This window comes from Candoia aspera, chromosome 5 (assembly GCF_035149785.1).
Source record: "Candoia aspera isolate rCanAsp1 chromosome 5, rCanAsp1.hap2, whole genome shotgun sequence".
NCBI classification, from domain to species: Eukaryota; Metazoa; Chordata; class Lepidosauria; order Squamata; family Boidae; genus Candoia; species Candoia aspera.
Window position 1 is genome coordinate 31,887,258 of NC_086157.1, and position 16,891 is coordinate 31,904,148.

General features: G+C 44.1%; 1 protein-coding gene across 5 annotated transcripts in view; it reads left to right on the top strand.

Moving 5' to 3' along the window:
• The first annotated feature begins 67 nt into the window (after nt 1-67).
• Nucleotides 68-16,891, top strand: part of TMCO3 (transmembrane and coiled-coil domains 3) — a 31,437-nt gene continuing 14,613 nt past the window's right edge. For 2 of the 5 annotated variants that reach the window (XM_063304873.1, XM_063304876.1), the window contains exons 1-8: nt 270-404; nt 555-799; nt 3,382-4,214; nt 4,921-5,100; nt 11,942-12,133; nt 14,158-14,286; nt 14,966-15,058; nt 16,303-16,489. In XM_063304873.1, coding sequence (XP_063160943.1) covers nt 3,612-4,214; nt 4,921-5,100; nt 11,942-12,133; nt 14,158-14,286; nt 14,966-15,058; nt 16,303-16,489 — 1,384 coding nt within the window. In that variant the 5' untranslated portion in view covers nt 270-404; nt 555-799; nt 3,382-3,611. The other 3 variants (XM_063304875.1, XM_063304877.1, XM_063304874.1) reach the window with 3 other exon arrangements.

The window sequence follows — 16,891 nt, forward strand, 5'->3', positions numbered from 1 at the left end:
GAAGGCGCAGAAGCCGGGTGAGCGAGGCAGACGCTGGCTAGGTGGTTCGGCGTCTGCTCCCCCTGCCCGTCACGCGTGGCGCTCGAGGTCGCAGAGCAGCTGAGCGAGGGGCGAAAGCTAGTTTGGACAGGCGGTTTAAAGGGGCGGCCCCGGCCGCTCCAATGGAGGAGGGCTGAGGGAGATCCCATTGGACACCTGAGAGCAGGAGGAAGGGCGGGGAGGGGGCTTGGCGATGGGGACGTGGCTCGGACTCTCCCAGGTGAGGCGATGTCACTCTTCCGGCGGCGGAGCTTCCGGGGCCAGGGAGGGGGCCCAGGCTGCCGGCATGTCCGTCTCTCCCTCAGCAAGGGGAAGGTGGAGGGGTGCGAATAGATAGGCAGGTCGGGCTTGAGGCGTGAAGAAAGGTGAGGGGTGGGTGGGACCATCAGGGTGTTTCTATGGGAGGGAGGGGTCGGGGGCTCCTGCTTTGTTCTTAATTGGGGCGGGGGTTGGTTAGCGGTGGAAACATGAGAAGGAATCTTTGAATGACCCTCCCTCTTTTTCATCTTTGGTAGAAACGGGCAAAGAGCAAGTCTGCGGTGGCCGCTTTTCTCCCCTTCAAATATGCCCAGGAGAGGAAAAGGAGGCTTCTCTAAGCTGGTTTCTGTCTGAACCTGGAACTACCAGGACAGTGGTGATAAACTGATCCTCATCTACGAGGGAGGGAGGTCACTACAGTAGCTTGGCTCCCATTCACCCACTTAGGAGGTTGTGGGAGAAATGCCTCCTGAGTAGCCTTCCCCAGTGTGGTGCTTTTCAGGTATGTTGGTCAACAATTATTATCTTCCTCAACTCTGCTGCTCTGGGGATGGCAGCCCAACCTGTTTAAAAGGCACCAGGATGAGAAAGGCTAATGTTAGGTCTTACACATGCTTCTGTGTAAGTGTATTGTCCTTCAAATAAATAACATTTTTTATCTTATAGGGCCATCAATATTAAAAGGCAAGAAGTGGGATCTTAATGATTCTTTAAATGAATATATGGAAATACATATACACCCACTGATTCATCTCTGGGATAAACTGTTTGCTTTAACCAGTATTCTAATGAACATTTCATAAATGCTATTTGTAGATTAATGGATTTACTGCATCAACATCCATGGTAGTAACTTAAGCTTAGATCCTGACTCTATTAAGCACATAGCTGTGCAAGCAACTATCAAAGTTAATCAACAGCAGTTGGCAATCCATAATTTTGAGGGGGCTGCTGAGATAAGTCACAGCCCAGTCTATTCTTGCTCTTTTTTCTAGTGTTTGCAAGATTAGTAGTGAGGATGGTTAAGAATTGTGGTCTTGCTTGAAGACAGTTCTTGTCTGCTGACATTTAAAATGTATTATGTAGAGTGTATATAAAGTATAATTGGTTATAAACTGGGGAAAAAAAGCCATACCTTAGCCAACAACTAAAAGGCTAACAAATGTGTACTCTTAGAAGGACTAAAAATAGCTGGAATATAAACTGAAGTATAGTCACTATGGGGAAAAGGATAGTAGATGGGCAGAAGGCAACATGAGCAATAGTACAGGGTAAAATTTGAAGTGCTCATTAGAAGCATCTTCAAAGCCATACTCTGAGGCATGGGCATCAGCAGAAGTGGGGGATAAGGGATGCAATCTGCTTTGTAATGAAAACCCTGCCCCTTTGTATTTGTGTGCCAAAGGGCAGGGCTTGCACTGTGTCATCATAATGCTCATTTCACCATTTTGGCATCAACATGGCTAGTTATAGACACCTGTCAGGAAGAACTCACAAACCATGACTGTGGAGGTCTCTGTGTGTTTTCTATGATATGTATAAGAAAGAGTTGGGAGGAAGATGATCTTGAATAGAAAGAGAAGAATGTCATAACCACTATCCTTGCTTTAAAATAAATCCCAGTGTTTTGATTATATACTTCCCCTCTCAGCTGTGCCATTGAACTTTGCAGGAGATAAACTGAGGGTAGAAATGTTTATTAAAAGTGCTGTAGAACAAGGAGATCTTGAAGGTATTGTTTCAGTGGTTTGACAAATACCAAGAAGGAAACTGTAAAACAGAAATGTGAACTGTTCTAGCCAAAAGAAAACCATCTGATAAAAGCAATGAAGGCAAGAATGGGATAAGAAAAAGAAATACGGCAAACGAGTCAGTATGGAATAGTTGGATAGGATTAGAATATGATAGGAGATGGCAACAGGGAATTTAAATGCAAGAACTACACACTTTAAACTGGTGTGTCTGTATGTGTATTGGCCTTAAATAGACTACATTTGGGGATGGGTACATTTGGTATCTTGAGAATATGCTGTGCATTCATAATGTGGCATTATGGGGCTTGCCTATTAACTTTATGGCTGTGATAGTGAGCATTTACCAGGAGGCAAAATGGTGAGGTTGCTCCCCACTGTGCCCCACCCCCATCGTAAAGATGGTCATTATCATTCCAGTTCACTTATGTTTTGTTTTACATTTTTGACCAGGTGGGCAAACTTCTGAATAAAGCAGAGCGATCCACCATTTTTGATTTTCCAAGCAAGCCTGTCAGGCTTAGAAGAATTTTAATAAACAAATATTTATTTATTTATTTATTTATACATACATACATACATACATACATACATTTATTCACTGCCCATCTCCCCCTCATGGGATACTAGATACTAGAGCCTGGTGCTCTGCTTTGTAGCATGCCAACTTCTCATTTACTTTTTATTTCAATCTATGTTCTTTCAAAAAATGTCAGGGGAAGTGGTGGGGGGACCGCATACAGGTATTATGTTACTTATGGTACCCCTGAATTGACGAGAGACCTAATAAAATTGCGATGGCAGAATAAAATTTGAAAAGAGAATCAGGAAGAGCTCTATCCTGGAAGCCCAGGAATGGGAAAATATTGTTTTAGATATCAAGGGTTACATTCCATTTGTGTAATCAGTTAACAGCCAGTATTGTGGGTAAGGCTAGAGCTAACATTTACTGTGACTGGATCCAGAAGCGGCAACACCCTTTTTCTTTGTTTGTTTTAACCCGTATACTTTGTTTGCAAAACCACATTTATAATTAAAGATTTGATTATTAATCAAAACATTGGAAATTGGAAGAGGAGGAAAGGGAATATGAAAGGAACAGAAAAGGAGAAATGAGAGCCCTGTGGGGTATGGGTTTGTATGGCAGAAAGGAGTGAGAAGGGAATCTTATGTAGGAGGATTAGATTATTTTTGGTGAGGAACTTTATTGTACTTGGGAATATGTATCAAAAGGAGTGTTGCCTGTTAATTTCTTTTTTTTTTTTTAAGAAAACTTTGGATTTTAATTATTGTAAGAAGTTAACCATTTTACTTTTATTGTTTTAAAATACAGCACTGGGACTGTCAATTATCCACATAAGAACAAGCAACCGTATCTAGGGGAAAGAGATTAGAATATTCTTCAGTTCAGTTATTCTTTTCAGTTTGAAAAATGTTAACTGGTGCTATGTTTTGGAGCAAACACAGGCAAAGAAAGAAGATGTTTTTCAGGCAAAGGAATTTAAATGTAAACAAAGAAGAGCCTAACCTAGTTTATCCTTGTGTTTGCCAAAATTTGAATTCATGTTTAATTCAGAGGTCCTGCTGCATATTATAGAGAAACACTCATTTTTATTAAGTGGTCATACTGTATGTATATTTGAAATGCAAAAGGTGTATCATAGAAACTTTGGTATATTTTCTGAGTGGCATTCCACAGCTTATAATAAAAACTGGACAATGAGTGTAACTGGATTTATTTCACTATGGGTACTGGCCTTATTGCTTTGCTGTCAACTAATAACCTGTGAAGAACATGAGGAAATAGTGAAACATGCCATAAAACTGCATCGTGGAAAAGGAGTTGCTGTTACTCAAAAGAAACAGTGGCTTATAGAAAACTGCAGAAAATTATCTGGACTGCTACATCAGAAGAATGTGGTTCTCAACAAACTGAAAAGTGCAATAAGAGCAGTGGAAAAAGATTCAGGATTGTCATTTGAAGAGAGGACTTTTCAGGTTCACACATTCGAAATTTTTCAGAAAGAACTAAATGAAAGTGAAAACTCAGTCTTTCAAGCAATCTATGGGCTCCAAAGAGCTCTGCAAGGTGATTACAAAGATGTTGTGAACATGAAAGAAAGTAGTCGGCAGCGGTTGGAAGCCTTGAGAGAGGCTGCAATAAAGGTAAATTCTTTGGGGGCTTCAAACTGTAACTTTCTACAAAGCTAAAACGTGAAGAAATAGCTAAACTCAAAGTTGAAGATATTACAGTACTCCCTTGCATGCCCAACATTCAACATTGCTTTCCTTTAAGAAAGGCTGGGTATGGTGGAATGATTACAAATCTTTTAGCCTGGGAGAACTCTGTACAATTTCACTTAGCACAACCAAATCCATCCTTCATTTTGTCCTTTCTGGCTTGGCAGAGGAAGGAAGCATCTTCCTCTCAAGTTCAGGCACATGCTTTTCCTGCATCAAACTACAGAATAATATAATGGGTTGCTAGGCTACTTGATTTGTCATAGCCTAGTTCAGTGTCTCATGGTCTAACCTATCTCCCACAGTTGTGTTTATATAACACAATAATACAAGCCAAGCTGAGCTGCTTTGGGGGGCAACGAGTAGAATACAAATACAGTACATACAGGCTGTGGGTAGGAGTAAGAGTACAACTGTGTGGGTTTTTTTAAAAAATTCCAAATTAGATAGCTCGCTCTCATCTTTAAACTGGTATTTTAAAAACGTAAACTGTCACCCAGTTTTATTGAAGATCCTGTTGCTAATAATAGTTGAAGGCACAGAAAAAGCTTTGCTCAGATTTTTCAGAAGTCAAAAATTGACAAAGCATTTTGAGCTCTGAATGAATAGACCTTTTAATGTATTTTAACAGGAGGAAACAGAGTATGTTGAACTTCTAGCAGCAGAGAAGCATCAAGCTGAAGCCTTGAAAAACATGCAGCATCAAAATAAAAGTCTTTCTATTCTTGATGAGATTCTTGAAGATGTAAGAAAAGCAGCTGATAGGCTAGAAGAGGAAATAGGAGAGCACGCCTTTGATGACAACAAGTCAGTAAGTTTATTTAGAGACCATCTGTCAGGCTCTGCCTGCTAACCAGTAAAGACACAGACGCTAGCGTAGGCTTAGGTTCTGGCTTTATTGAGAAAACAGAGTGCATGCCTTTAAAAAGCTGAGAGTGAGGGGAGGGTGCCAGAACGGGATTTAAATAGCCCGCGCCGGTCAGCGCTCCACCCCACCTTATTCCAGGTGCGTCCCACGAGTCCCACCGGTTTCGTCCTTGTCAGGTGAGAGGTCATTCAACCCCCCTGTGCCCCAGGCGTCACCTCGATCGCCTTCCTGAACGGTAATGATTCATTGCCGAGCGATCAGGCTCTTAATCCCTTTGACAGCTCGGGCGCGCCTCTCCTGTTGTCTTGTCAATTACCTTTTGGCAACTTTGTATCTTTGTCTTCCGTGCCGCCGGCTTTGGTTGTTACTTAGTTTCCAGCACCTGTTGCTTTCTTTTTGTTTCATGGTTGCCTTTTGCCTTAATCCGCCAGGGACCCATTTCCCTGTATTGTCATGTGAGCGGTTGCGATGTCACAAGCATCGCAACGGTGATCATGACATACTGCCCCCCTTTTGAAAGTCAAGCTGCGGGTTTGGAGGGATAGGCGGTATGGAAGTTGCGGACCAGGTCGGGAGCCTGGATGTCGTGGGCAGTGACCCACTCAGGGTGTGGGAAGTGTTTCCATTTTGCTAGGTATTGGAGGGAGCCCTGCAGCTTGCGGGAGTCAAGTACCTCCTTCACTTCAAAGTGTTGCTGTCCGTCTATCATCACTGGTGGGGGGGGAGTGCGTGGGTGCCACCGGGGGGGGGCACTTGCTGGCTTGAGTAAGCTGCAGTGGAACACCGGGTGCAGCCTCTCTAAATTATGGGGCAGGTCCAAGCACACCGTGACTGGGTTCACGATTTGTGTCACCTGGAATGGCCCAATAAATTTGGGGGCCAGTTTCTTAGACAGTTGTGTTGATTTGATGAATCTGGTAGATAGGTAGACCAGGTCCCCTACCCGAAACATTGGTTGTTGGCGCCAGCGTTTGTCCGCTTGCAGTTTGTATGCGGTTTGTGCCTCTTTAAGCGTGTCCTTGATGACCGGCCAGGAATCTGCGAGTTTTGCACCCCAATCACAGGCGGCCACTGCTGGGGACGGGGGCTGAGGTAGTTCAGGGATGGGAATGAACTCCCGACCCGACACCACCCCAAAGGGGGTTTGTCCTGTGCTTTGGTGTATCACGTTGTTGTACGCGACCTCTGCAAACGGGAGTAGATCCACCCAGTCATCCTGGTGGTAGTTTATGTAGGAGCGGAGGAATTGCTCCAGTGTGGCATTAAGGATCTCTGTAGATCCGTCCATCTGGGGATGCCAGGAGGTTGACAGGGCTTGCTGGGTACCTATCAGCTTCAAAAAAGCCCCCCAAAACCTCGAGGTAAATTGTGTGCCCCTATCGGTCACCAAGTGGGAGGGGCAGCCGTGTAGGCAGTACACGTGTACTAGGAACAATTTCACCAGCTGTTGTGCTGACGGGATTGAGGCGCAGGGGATGAAATGGGCTTGTTTTGAGAAGTAGTCTTTGACTACCCAAATGACCGTTTTCTTTTGGCTAGGCAGTAAGTCTGCAATGAAATCCATTGAGATTTCATCCCAAGGGTGGGAGGGTTCAGCCACGGGTTGCAGCAGCCCCTGGGGTTAGCCAGCCGGTCGCTTGGCCATTGCGCACACCGGGCAGGACGCCACATACATCTTGACGTCCTTCCTCAGCAAGGGCCACCAAAACTGTCTCTGAGTTAGGTGTAGGGTTTTCAGGAACCCGAAGTGACCAGCCTGTTTGCTGTCATGCGATCTGCTGAGGATTGTCTGCCTTTGTGAGTCAGGGACGTATAACCTTCCCTCTGCCCATGCGAGGTCCTGTTCCATAGTGACTTTGTTAGGGTTGGCGAGGAGCCAGGGGTCAGATTTTATCGCTGTTATAAAATCTGCCCGTAACCCACCTGGCATTTGGGGTTGCCTGCGCCTGGGGGCGGGTTGTGCCGGAGTTGCTTGTAAGGGGGGGGCAGGCTGTCCCCGAGTGCGTCCCCGGGTGACAGCTGCCAGACCCAGCTGGGAATCAGAGAGCACAGTCCCTACGCTGTCGGAGATAGGCTCCGCATCCTGGGGTAGTCGGGAGAGTGCGTCTGCCAGGAAATTCTTTTTCCCTGGGATGAACTTCATCTGGAATTTGAACCGGCTGAAAAACTGAGCCCAGCGTATCTGTTTGGGACTGAGGCGCCGGGGCGTACGGAGCACCTCGAGATTGCAGTGGTCTGTCCAGACCTCAAACGGGCAAGTCGCCCCTTCCAAAAGGTGACGCCAAGCCTCCAGTGCTGCTTTAACCACAAAGGCTTCCTTTTCCCACACGTGCCAACGCCTCTCTGTCTCTGAGAATTTCCTAGAGAGATAGGCACATGGCTTCAGGATTCCAGCGGAATCCTTTTGCAGCAGGATGGCCCCAATTGAGAAGTCAGAGGTGTCCACCTGCACCACAAAAGGCCGTTCGGGGTCCGGGTGGGATAGAATGGGCTCCGCTGTGAACAGCGCTTTTAGCCTGTCAAAAGCGGTTTGACAGGTGGGAGTCCAATTAAGCACAGCCCCTGGGTTTTTGACCTTGCGCGTCTCCCCAACGCCTTTGGTCTTTAGTAAATCTGTTAAGGGCAGGGCAATTTCGCGAACCCCCTCGCAAAGGACCTATAGAAGTTCGCGAACCCAAGGAAGCTTTGAAGCTGGTGCCTGGTGCGTGGGCGTTCCCAGCTCAAAACTGCCTGAACCTTTGCAGGGTCCATTTCTATGCCCTTGTCAGAGATTCTGTACCCTAAGTAGTACAAGAGCAACTTGTGGAATTCGCACTTGGACAGCTTAGCGTAGAGTTTGGCTTTCCGGAGCTTAGTGAGAACTTGTCTCACTAGTCTCTCGTGTTCCCTCTGAGTCCTTGTGTAGATTAGGACATCGTCCAGTAAACTAGTACGCCCTTGAACAGATGTTCATGCAGTACCTCGTTGATGAGTTGCATGAAGACCCCCGGGGCCCCCGCAAGACCAAAAGGCAGTACCTTGTACTGGAAGGAGCCCAAGGGACAGTTGAACGCTGTTTTCCACTCGTCCCCCTCCCTGATGCGAATTCTGTAGTACGCCTTGCGGAGGTCGAGTTTGGAAAACACCCTTCCCTTTGACAAGTGTGCCAGCATGTCTTTTACGAGGGGAAGGGGGTATTTGTTGGATAGGGAGGCGGAATTTAATCCGCGGTAATCTGTGCATAGTCTCATGATGCCGTCCTTCTTTTCTCCGAGTTCGCTGGTTCGATGAAGCCCCTGGAGAGGTTTTTGTCCAAAAATTCTCGCAGCGCCGCCAGTTCCTTCTGGGTCATGGGGTAGATTTTGGGCTTGGGTAATGGGATGTCCGGGAGCAGTTCGATTGCACAATCCATCTTGCGATGGGGGGATAATTGGTCTGCCTCCTCTTCTCCGAAGACATCTGCGAAGTCTTAGTATTGCTCCGGCAATCCTTCGGGGGGGGGGGCGTGAGTTTGGTCGACGGTCTCTGCCCTCCCCACAGTCAGAGTGGAGGATTTCTCCTTTGGTGGTGCTTGGTAGACCCCGTCTTCGAACGTGATAGAGCGGGTCCTCCAATTTATGCAGGGGTTGTGGCGTGCTAGCCAGGGGATCCCCAGCACCACTATGGGCTTCCCCACTGGGGTTACCACAAAGTCTATGGACTCCCTGTGGGTGCCCATTTTCAGGGTGACCTTTCTTGTACCCTGGGTGGCCGGTCCCCCCCCCCCGCTGTAGAGCCGTCGAGTTGTTGGAACACCAGCGGTTTAGGGAGGGAGGAGCAGGGCAGTTTGAGTGCAGCAACAATGTCTGGGTGGATCAGATTTCTGGAGCACCCAGAGTCCACCAGAGCTTCGACTGCAATGGCTCTAGAGCCATAAGTGAGTTCTATTTGCCCTGCCAGGATGGAGCAATCTTCACTCACCCTGGGGTTGTCGCGCCCCTTCTTTACCACATGCCCGGCGGTGCTGCTTAGGGCAGGTGGGAGGCGTTTCCCGCCGGCTGCTCCTGGGCATCATCCACGTCCCCTGCGAGGTAGGCATCCGCTTCCTCGTCCGGGGTCGCTAGCGCTCCTGTCAGCCGTCTGGGAGGGTTGGGTGGCTTGTGCGGCGCCGTCTGTGTCGGTCTGGGCGGGTGATCCGTCCTGTCTTTGAAGCAGTCCGCTGCCCAGTGGCCCGTCTTCCCACACCTGGCACATTGCCCGCGGGCAAACCTCCGTTGTCGCTCTGCGTCCCAGGTCGGGCCCGACTGTGGGACTGGTCCTCTCGCGCTGGGAGGGGTCCTGTCGTTTGCAGTTGCTAGCATGAAGGTGCGCTGGGCATGCTCTGCCTTTCCGGCCAGACAAATCCACCCGTGTAGGGAGTCTGGGTCATCCCTATAGAGTGCCCATTGTAGCACCTCGCGGTTGAGGCCATCCTTGAACATGTCGATCAAGGTGGCCTCAGGCCATTCTGGGATTTTGCCCGCTAGGACCTTGAACTCAAGGGCGTAGTCAGCGACCGCTTTTTTCCCTTGGCAAAGTCCTTTGAGGGTACTCTTGGCCCTTTCCTTTGCCAGGGGGTCCTCGAAGTATTGTTTCAGCGTGGCCAGGAAGTCATGAAAAGTGGCCAGGGCTGGGGCTCCAGACTCGGACATCTGAACGTACCAGTCCGCAGCCCTGCCTTTGAGTTTTGTGGCCACTGCCGAGATTTTGGACGCTTCCGACCCGAAGCAAAGTCCGTACTGGGCCATGTAGTTTCTGGCGTTCGTGAGTAAGAATGACAGGTTTGTGGGGTCTCTGTCAAACTTTACAGGGAAGTCCTTGGCAAATCCCCCAACGTGCGAGACCCCCACCTGTGGGTGGTTAGGGATGACCCCCACTGGGCTGGGACCATGAAGCCCTGCGAAAGACTCCCGTGCTTGGCCCCTTCCCCTCGTGGTTGTCGATGGGGTGGGTAGGGTGCCCCGATCTCCTCTTGCCCCCTGTGCAGCAGCAGTCTTTGTGAGTTCGCTCACCACTGATGCCATGGACTGGAGCATGTGTTCCAGGGCTCGTACCTTGGCTTCCAGGGTGCTGACCCTGTCCGGTATGCCAGGGTCGTCCGTCCTCGGTGCTGCCGGTTGCTGCCCGATCGGCAGTCCTGCGACTCCTTGCTCGGGTGTTTGGGGGTAGTGGAGTCTCCAGGTGGTGTAGGATGTCCCCATCCGGGGTCCTGCTCCGCCATCCCACGTGAAGAGTTGTTGGCCCCCGACTTCGTCTTCCGTCGGGGCTCTCCAATCCGGGCTGGAGCCCAGGTCTAGAACTGGGGCGCGGTGTGGGCAGGGAGGGAGCCTGTGTCCCATCTCAGGTGCGCTGGCTCTAGCAGCTGTCGGGTCGTCTCCTCCTCTTGCATGGCATCCTTCGCGCCTCCGGTGTGAAGCGCCGACTCCATGGTCTTCCCCAGTTCTGTCATCGCCGGTGTTTTTCTCCCACGGAAAAGAATTTTCCCCGGTGGAGACTGGCGAGGTTCGTTTTTGTGACTCTCAGCTTTATGTCAGGCTCTGCCTGCTAACCAGTAAAGACACAGACGCTAGCGTAGGCTTAGGTTCTGGCTTTATTGAGAAAACAGAGTGCATGCCTTTAAAAAGCTGAGAGTGAGGGGAGGGTGCCAGAACTGGATTTAAATAGCCCGCGCCGGTCAGCGCTCCACCCCACCTTATTCCAGGTGCATCCCACGAGTCCCACCGGTATCGTCCTTGTCAGGTGAGAGGTCGTTCAGCCCCCCTATGCCCCGGGCGTCGCCTCGATCGCCTTCCTGAACGGTAATGATTCATTGCCGGGCGATCAGGCTCTTAATCCCTTTTGACAGCTCGGGCGCGCCTCTCCTGTTGTCTTGTCAATTACCTTTTGGCAACTTTGTATCTTTGTCTTCCGTGCCACCGGCTTTGGTTGTTACTTAGTTTCCAGCACCTGTTGCTTTCTTTTTGTTTCATGGTTGCCTTTTGCCTTAATCCGCCAGGGACCCATTTCCCTGTATTGTCATGCAAGCCGTTGCGATGTCACAAGCATCGCAACGGTGATCATGACACCATCTTTCTAGCTGTTAATGAGATAATTTATCTACATTTTATTTTCTCATAAGATTTTTTTTTTTACAAACAAACTTGTTTGTGGAAGAAAAACAAAAAGCAATTATTCTATTCCTTGTTGAAATGTAAGTTTTAAAGACTATGGAGTGGGGAGGAATCCAAGAAAACAATTCAAAATATATTTTAGTACTAAGAGGAAATAGGCAGGTAGTACAACGTAGCATATCTGCACTATTCTGTATAGCTGTAAAATAATAGTACAGATATCATGAGGTTGAGAATATAAACAGTGATATTCAAGGGTAATGTTACAGACTGGAATATATGGTAAAGCAATATAAACTCAAAATATAAAGTCTGCAGTGAGTTGGTTATATATAGTTGAAAATTACTGCATCCTAAAGTGATAGATTTATTCAGTCTGCGTACATTAATAGTTTTGATTTTTTTTTCCTTTTTAAAAAATCCTCAGAAGACAATATGGCAAACGGATTTTTTTTAAAAACTGAATTAATCTTTCACATTGAGCAAAAGGCTTCTGATTTTTTTTTCTTTCTCAGCAGGCTCTTTGACTCCTCAAAAAATCTGCTCAGTCAGTTCTTTGTAGGGGGATGCAAGGGTAGAGAAGAGGATAAGGCCATATTTGTAAATAGAAGTCTATTTGCATGTCACTGAGTTTTGTGTTAAATAAACAAAACATTAGAAGTTTATTTCATTGGCAGGTGAGAGGAGTTAATTTTGAAGCCGTTTTAAGAGTGGAAGAGGATGAAGCAGATACAAAAAGAAATATTTCAAAAAGGAAAGTAGAAGATGATTTGGGCTTAAGTATGCTTATTGATTCACAAAACAATCAGTACATTCTTACAAAGCCCAGAGACTCAACCATTCCACGTGCCGATCATCATTTTATAAAGGTAAGCTACTATAAATGGAACTGAAGAAAATAATATTAAGAATCTATCATTGTCTCTATATTTCTCTTTCAAAGATACAATACTAGAAAATTCAGTAGAACAGAAGAAAACTGATTCAAACATGGTAAAAATTCTTGGTGCATCAAGAATTCTTGATTAAGAAAGATTACTGAATTCATCTCTTTACTATCTTCGTCGTGCATTGGTATCTTAAAAGAACATAAGGCAAAGGAGCAATAAAATATTGTCTGAGTTCATGAAATGCTGATTTCTGGCTGGATATGGTAGAAAAGAAATATTCTGAACTTACTCTGTTTTGTTGAGAATCCAGGAATATTATTTATGTAAATTGCCATTATTAGTATCTATAACTGCATATAATCATAATTCTCCTGGACTCATCTTGGTCATTGACTTAGGAGGCATCATTCAGTAAGAAACCTGGATTTGCCTATCAAAATACATTTGCAATAAGTTATGGATGTGACAAGCAGGTACACTTGAAGCATTTAAACATATGCTTGAATACCTTGGGTTACAGATAATAAAAGAGCTTTAGATACCTGTGCTTTACTGTTAAATGTATTATTGATGATCCCACTGCATATGAAATTTGAAGTGTAGTACTAAATTGTACAAAATGAATTCAAGAATTCTTACATTTGCTTTAACAAAGGCAACACTTTGATTTTTAGTCTGTAGCCTCAAACAAAATGTTTACTTTTAAGGCAGGAAAATGCACTTTAAGTTGCCTGACGCTGAGGGTGGGGGACAGGTCCTTGTTTTCACAGAAATTTCTGTAGATGATAGTGCGCCTTGTCTGTATCTAAGAAACCTTCATCTCCGACATCACCCTTTACTGATTATATTGTCAATTGCTCCTATTAAAACATGAACAAGATGGGATCCACTTGGCCCATCATTCATAGGAGAGGCACAGAAAGAGCAGAAGCTACTGAGCATTTCCTTAGTCAGAGGTGGTGTCAGTCAGTCCTTGGCTGAGCCCCTTCCTAGGTGCATATCCTTCTCATTTTGGGAAAGCCATCTCCAAATGAAGCAGATTTCTTCATGCAAAAGAATAAAAGGAGAATTTGTTTTCCTTGTTGTCCTACATGATGAATCCAGTGGCATCTGGATGGTGCTTAAATTACTATGGAGTCCCTTCAGTTAAGTCTTCTCCCCTGATATCACCTGACCCACTGGATGAAGCAGAGAGCTAAATCCATTCCTTAAACCAAATCCAAGCTTCCATCCAGCTCTCTGCCACATCCAATAATCAGTGCATAAAAAGACATGTATTTGTGATACATTTTCTACTGCTGCTAAGAAAATACTGAACCCAATGTAATATGCTGCTCCTTAAATGCCACTGTGCCCATCTCAAAAGTGAAATGGAATAGGCTCTCAAAGCACTATCAACAAACAATTAGATCTAGATCAGCTGGATCAGTAATAGGCTATGTCCAAAGGGAACCATTAGGTCAGGTGGGCTTTGTGTATTTTAAAATTTGAAATAAGCTTTATATTTATATTGTAATAAATCACTCAGTATGATCCAAATGAGTAGGACATTTTCCTTCATTCCAAAATCATTCCGATAGCTCTTCAAATAGTAAGAAACTATATCTTATACTGAACTTCCTGTGGATGCTTAAGTTAGAACTATTCTCCCAGTCTTCATGCCTTCCAGATGTGGAGACTTCAATTCCCCGAATTCTCTTTAATTACCATGCTGGCTGAGGAAGTCTAGGAATTGAAATCCAGCTATCTGGAAGATCTCAGGTTTGGGGAAGATTGCTTTAGAGTAAATCCCATTAAGATTTTTCCTGCAGGGAAACACATCCAAGATTCACTCCTTCTCCCCCATCCCAAATAAAGTCTCAGGAATGACATACCACCAGAATGTGCTCAGAAATAGATGGTGAACCATGATGAATAGTTAGTGAATTACTTTGTTCCAGGATGGATTGCATTGATTGCCCTGGACCTTTTCAGCAATGGTGTATTTTTATTTTATTCATTAGGATATTGTAACAATAGGAATGCTGTCTTTGCCTTGTGGTTGGCTGTGTACAACAATAGGATTGCCAACAATGTTTGGATACATTATTTGTGGAGTACTTTTGGGGCCATCTGGTTTAAACAGTATAAAGGTAAGTGTATATTTAGGGAATGGTACCTGTTTTTTCTATAAGAAAGAAAGAATGTTTTTTGAAAGATGTTTGTAAGAAATAAGCTACTGAGGAATTTAAATAGGAGGTTCTGTGTGACAATATTTGAAAATAAACTTTTCCTATATTTCAAGGTATAAATAATACTTAAATTAGATGAAATTGAATGTTTGATTAAGAGGTATTTATTATTTGAATATTAGGAATTAGGCAATATTCACCCAACACTGAAAAAGAAATTATCTTCAAAAATGAATATATTTTCTATTTTGGAGAAGGGTTTTTAATGAAAAAAAACATTTTAATCACCATAATTTCAGGATGCATATAAGAACTCTGTATTAACAAGGTATTTTATTTAATGTAATTTCCCTATTTAATTCCAAGGTATGTTATTCCATTTTAAAGAGTCTGTCCTGTTAATAATTGTTCAGTTTGCATCCCTGGGTAACTTTTTCCTCTATTTCTGACACATAAGCATTAGCAAATAAGGCATTTGGCCATTATATAGGGTTTTTAAAATGTATTATAGAATAGATAAGTTGCAAAGAAATGTGGCCAGTGGGATTAGATTCTTTCTTTTGTAGGAATTCAGTCCAGTTCAATATCTTAAGCAACTGTTACAACAAGATTGTAGTATACTGAATAGACTGTTTTTCAGTCAATTGTACAGGTAGAGACATTGGGAGAATTTGGTGTATTCTTCACACTGTTCCTGGTTGGTCTGGAATTTTCCCCTGAAAGGCTAAGAAAGGTATTGTTCCATGAAACCTACGCACATTAGTACTATAAATTGCTTTTAAAGATGGAAGCTAACACATCTGGAAGAGCATTAGGCTCATTTCCTCTGATACCTGGTTTGCAAAAAAAAAGGAATTGTTTTGTATTAAGTGTCATATAAGCATGTAAGTCATAATCTGAAGTCTACAGTGGGGCAGCTAAATAGAGTCCTTCTCAAATTAATAAGAACCTAGCAAAAGAGAAATCTTAGACAATCATAATGTGAGACAAAAAAGGTTGGATCTAAATAGAAGAATTTGCAAACAGAAAGGTATTTTCTATATATAGCAAGGATATGAGTTAAGTGGAAGCTTCCATTATGCAGAGGTGAGAACAGATTTGAAGCAGACTGGGAAGTGATGTGGAGAGTTTTTGTTTGTTTGTAAAGGAAAAACTGGCAGAATTTCTCATGTATCGCTAGAGTCACCTTCCTCAACTGTAAACCACTGGGAGTGTTTATGAAGTCTGGCACTGTCTAAATAAATAAATAAATAAACTTTGTGCCCTCTGGATGTGTAGATCTCAGTTCCCAGACTTCTTCAGGCATGTGGCCATTGCTGAGAATACTAGAAGTTACATCCACACATCTAGAAGCCATCAAAGTTGCTCATGAGGTTTGGATTGGACTTCACAAGCTTTAATTATAGGCTGGCTATCATTTTTCAAGAAATACAACTGGTTAATAAAAGAACACACGTTTGTGTCATTTGTATTGTTTAGTGCACCTACATGTGTATATTATAGCATAGCTGTTATTCTGAAATTTCAGGATTTGAATGCTGGACCCAAATAGTATTTTGTGATAGAGTTATGATGATGATAGCAATAATTAGAACACTTAAATATTGATTATTACCAAAATGGACTGCTACATTTAAGGTTATGACTAGGCTTCCTTAACATTGTAGCCTGGTTTTCTTTTGGGAATAATAGTTTTCTTTGTACTTTCCATTAGCTTAAACAACTTCTTTGAGTTTTCACTGAGACACAGATACACATAACTTGTATCATAGTGAAGGGGGGAAAGTGTTTTGGATCATGCTGTGCAGTATTTTTACTGTCTAGAAATATTGGCAATAAAAATAATTTTGAATGTCAAAAGAACTCTTGGCATCTCAAATAGTTGCACATTTTTCATCTCATTTAAGTTTTAGTATTCAGTTGAAAAAAATATTGGAAAATGCTGAAACTCCATTCTACGTTACAATTATTTCAAAGGTGTGGAAGATATCTTTGCAAGGACCTTGCTACATGACCCTCCTGATGATTGCATTTGGCTTACTCTGGGGGCATTTGCTACAAATCAGAGCGACTCAGAGTGTTTTCATTGCTACTTGTTTATCATTATCAAGCACACCATTGGTATCTAGATTCCTTGCAGGAAGTGCTCGTGGAGATAAAGAAGGTAAGTGCAGTGCAACTTCTGTATTAGAATACCTTGATGTAAACATTGGCACATATAAGAATGAAAAGGATGTAAATAGTATTTCTGATTTTTCTTAATTGCTGTAGAAAAGTGCTTTTAATTGGCAGTTAACTTTGAAGTGTTATCATGACAATTTTGAACATGGATGCTCTTAGTTATTTCAGTCACATATATTTCTCTAATCCAGCTGATCAGCTGATCACACTTTATGTGAACAACACTTTGTGTGAATGGTTGGTGACACTCAATGTCTACCATGCTCTGAATTACTGAGATCAATAACCCTGGCTTTTCAAGCAATAGCATGAGTTAATATGTATTACCTATATATGGTAGGAATATTTCTTGATGCTGCCTTTTGTACTAAAAATGTCAGCATCT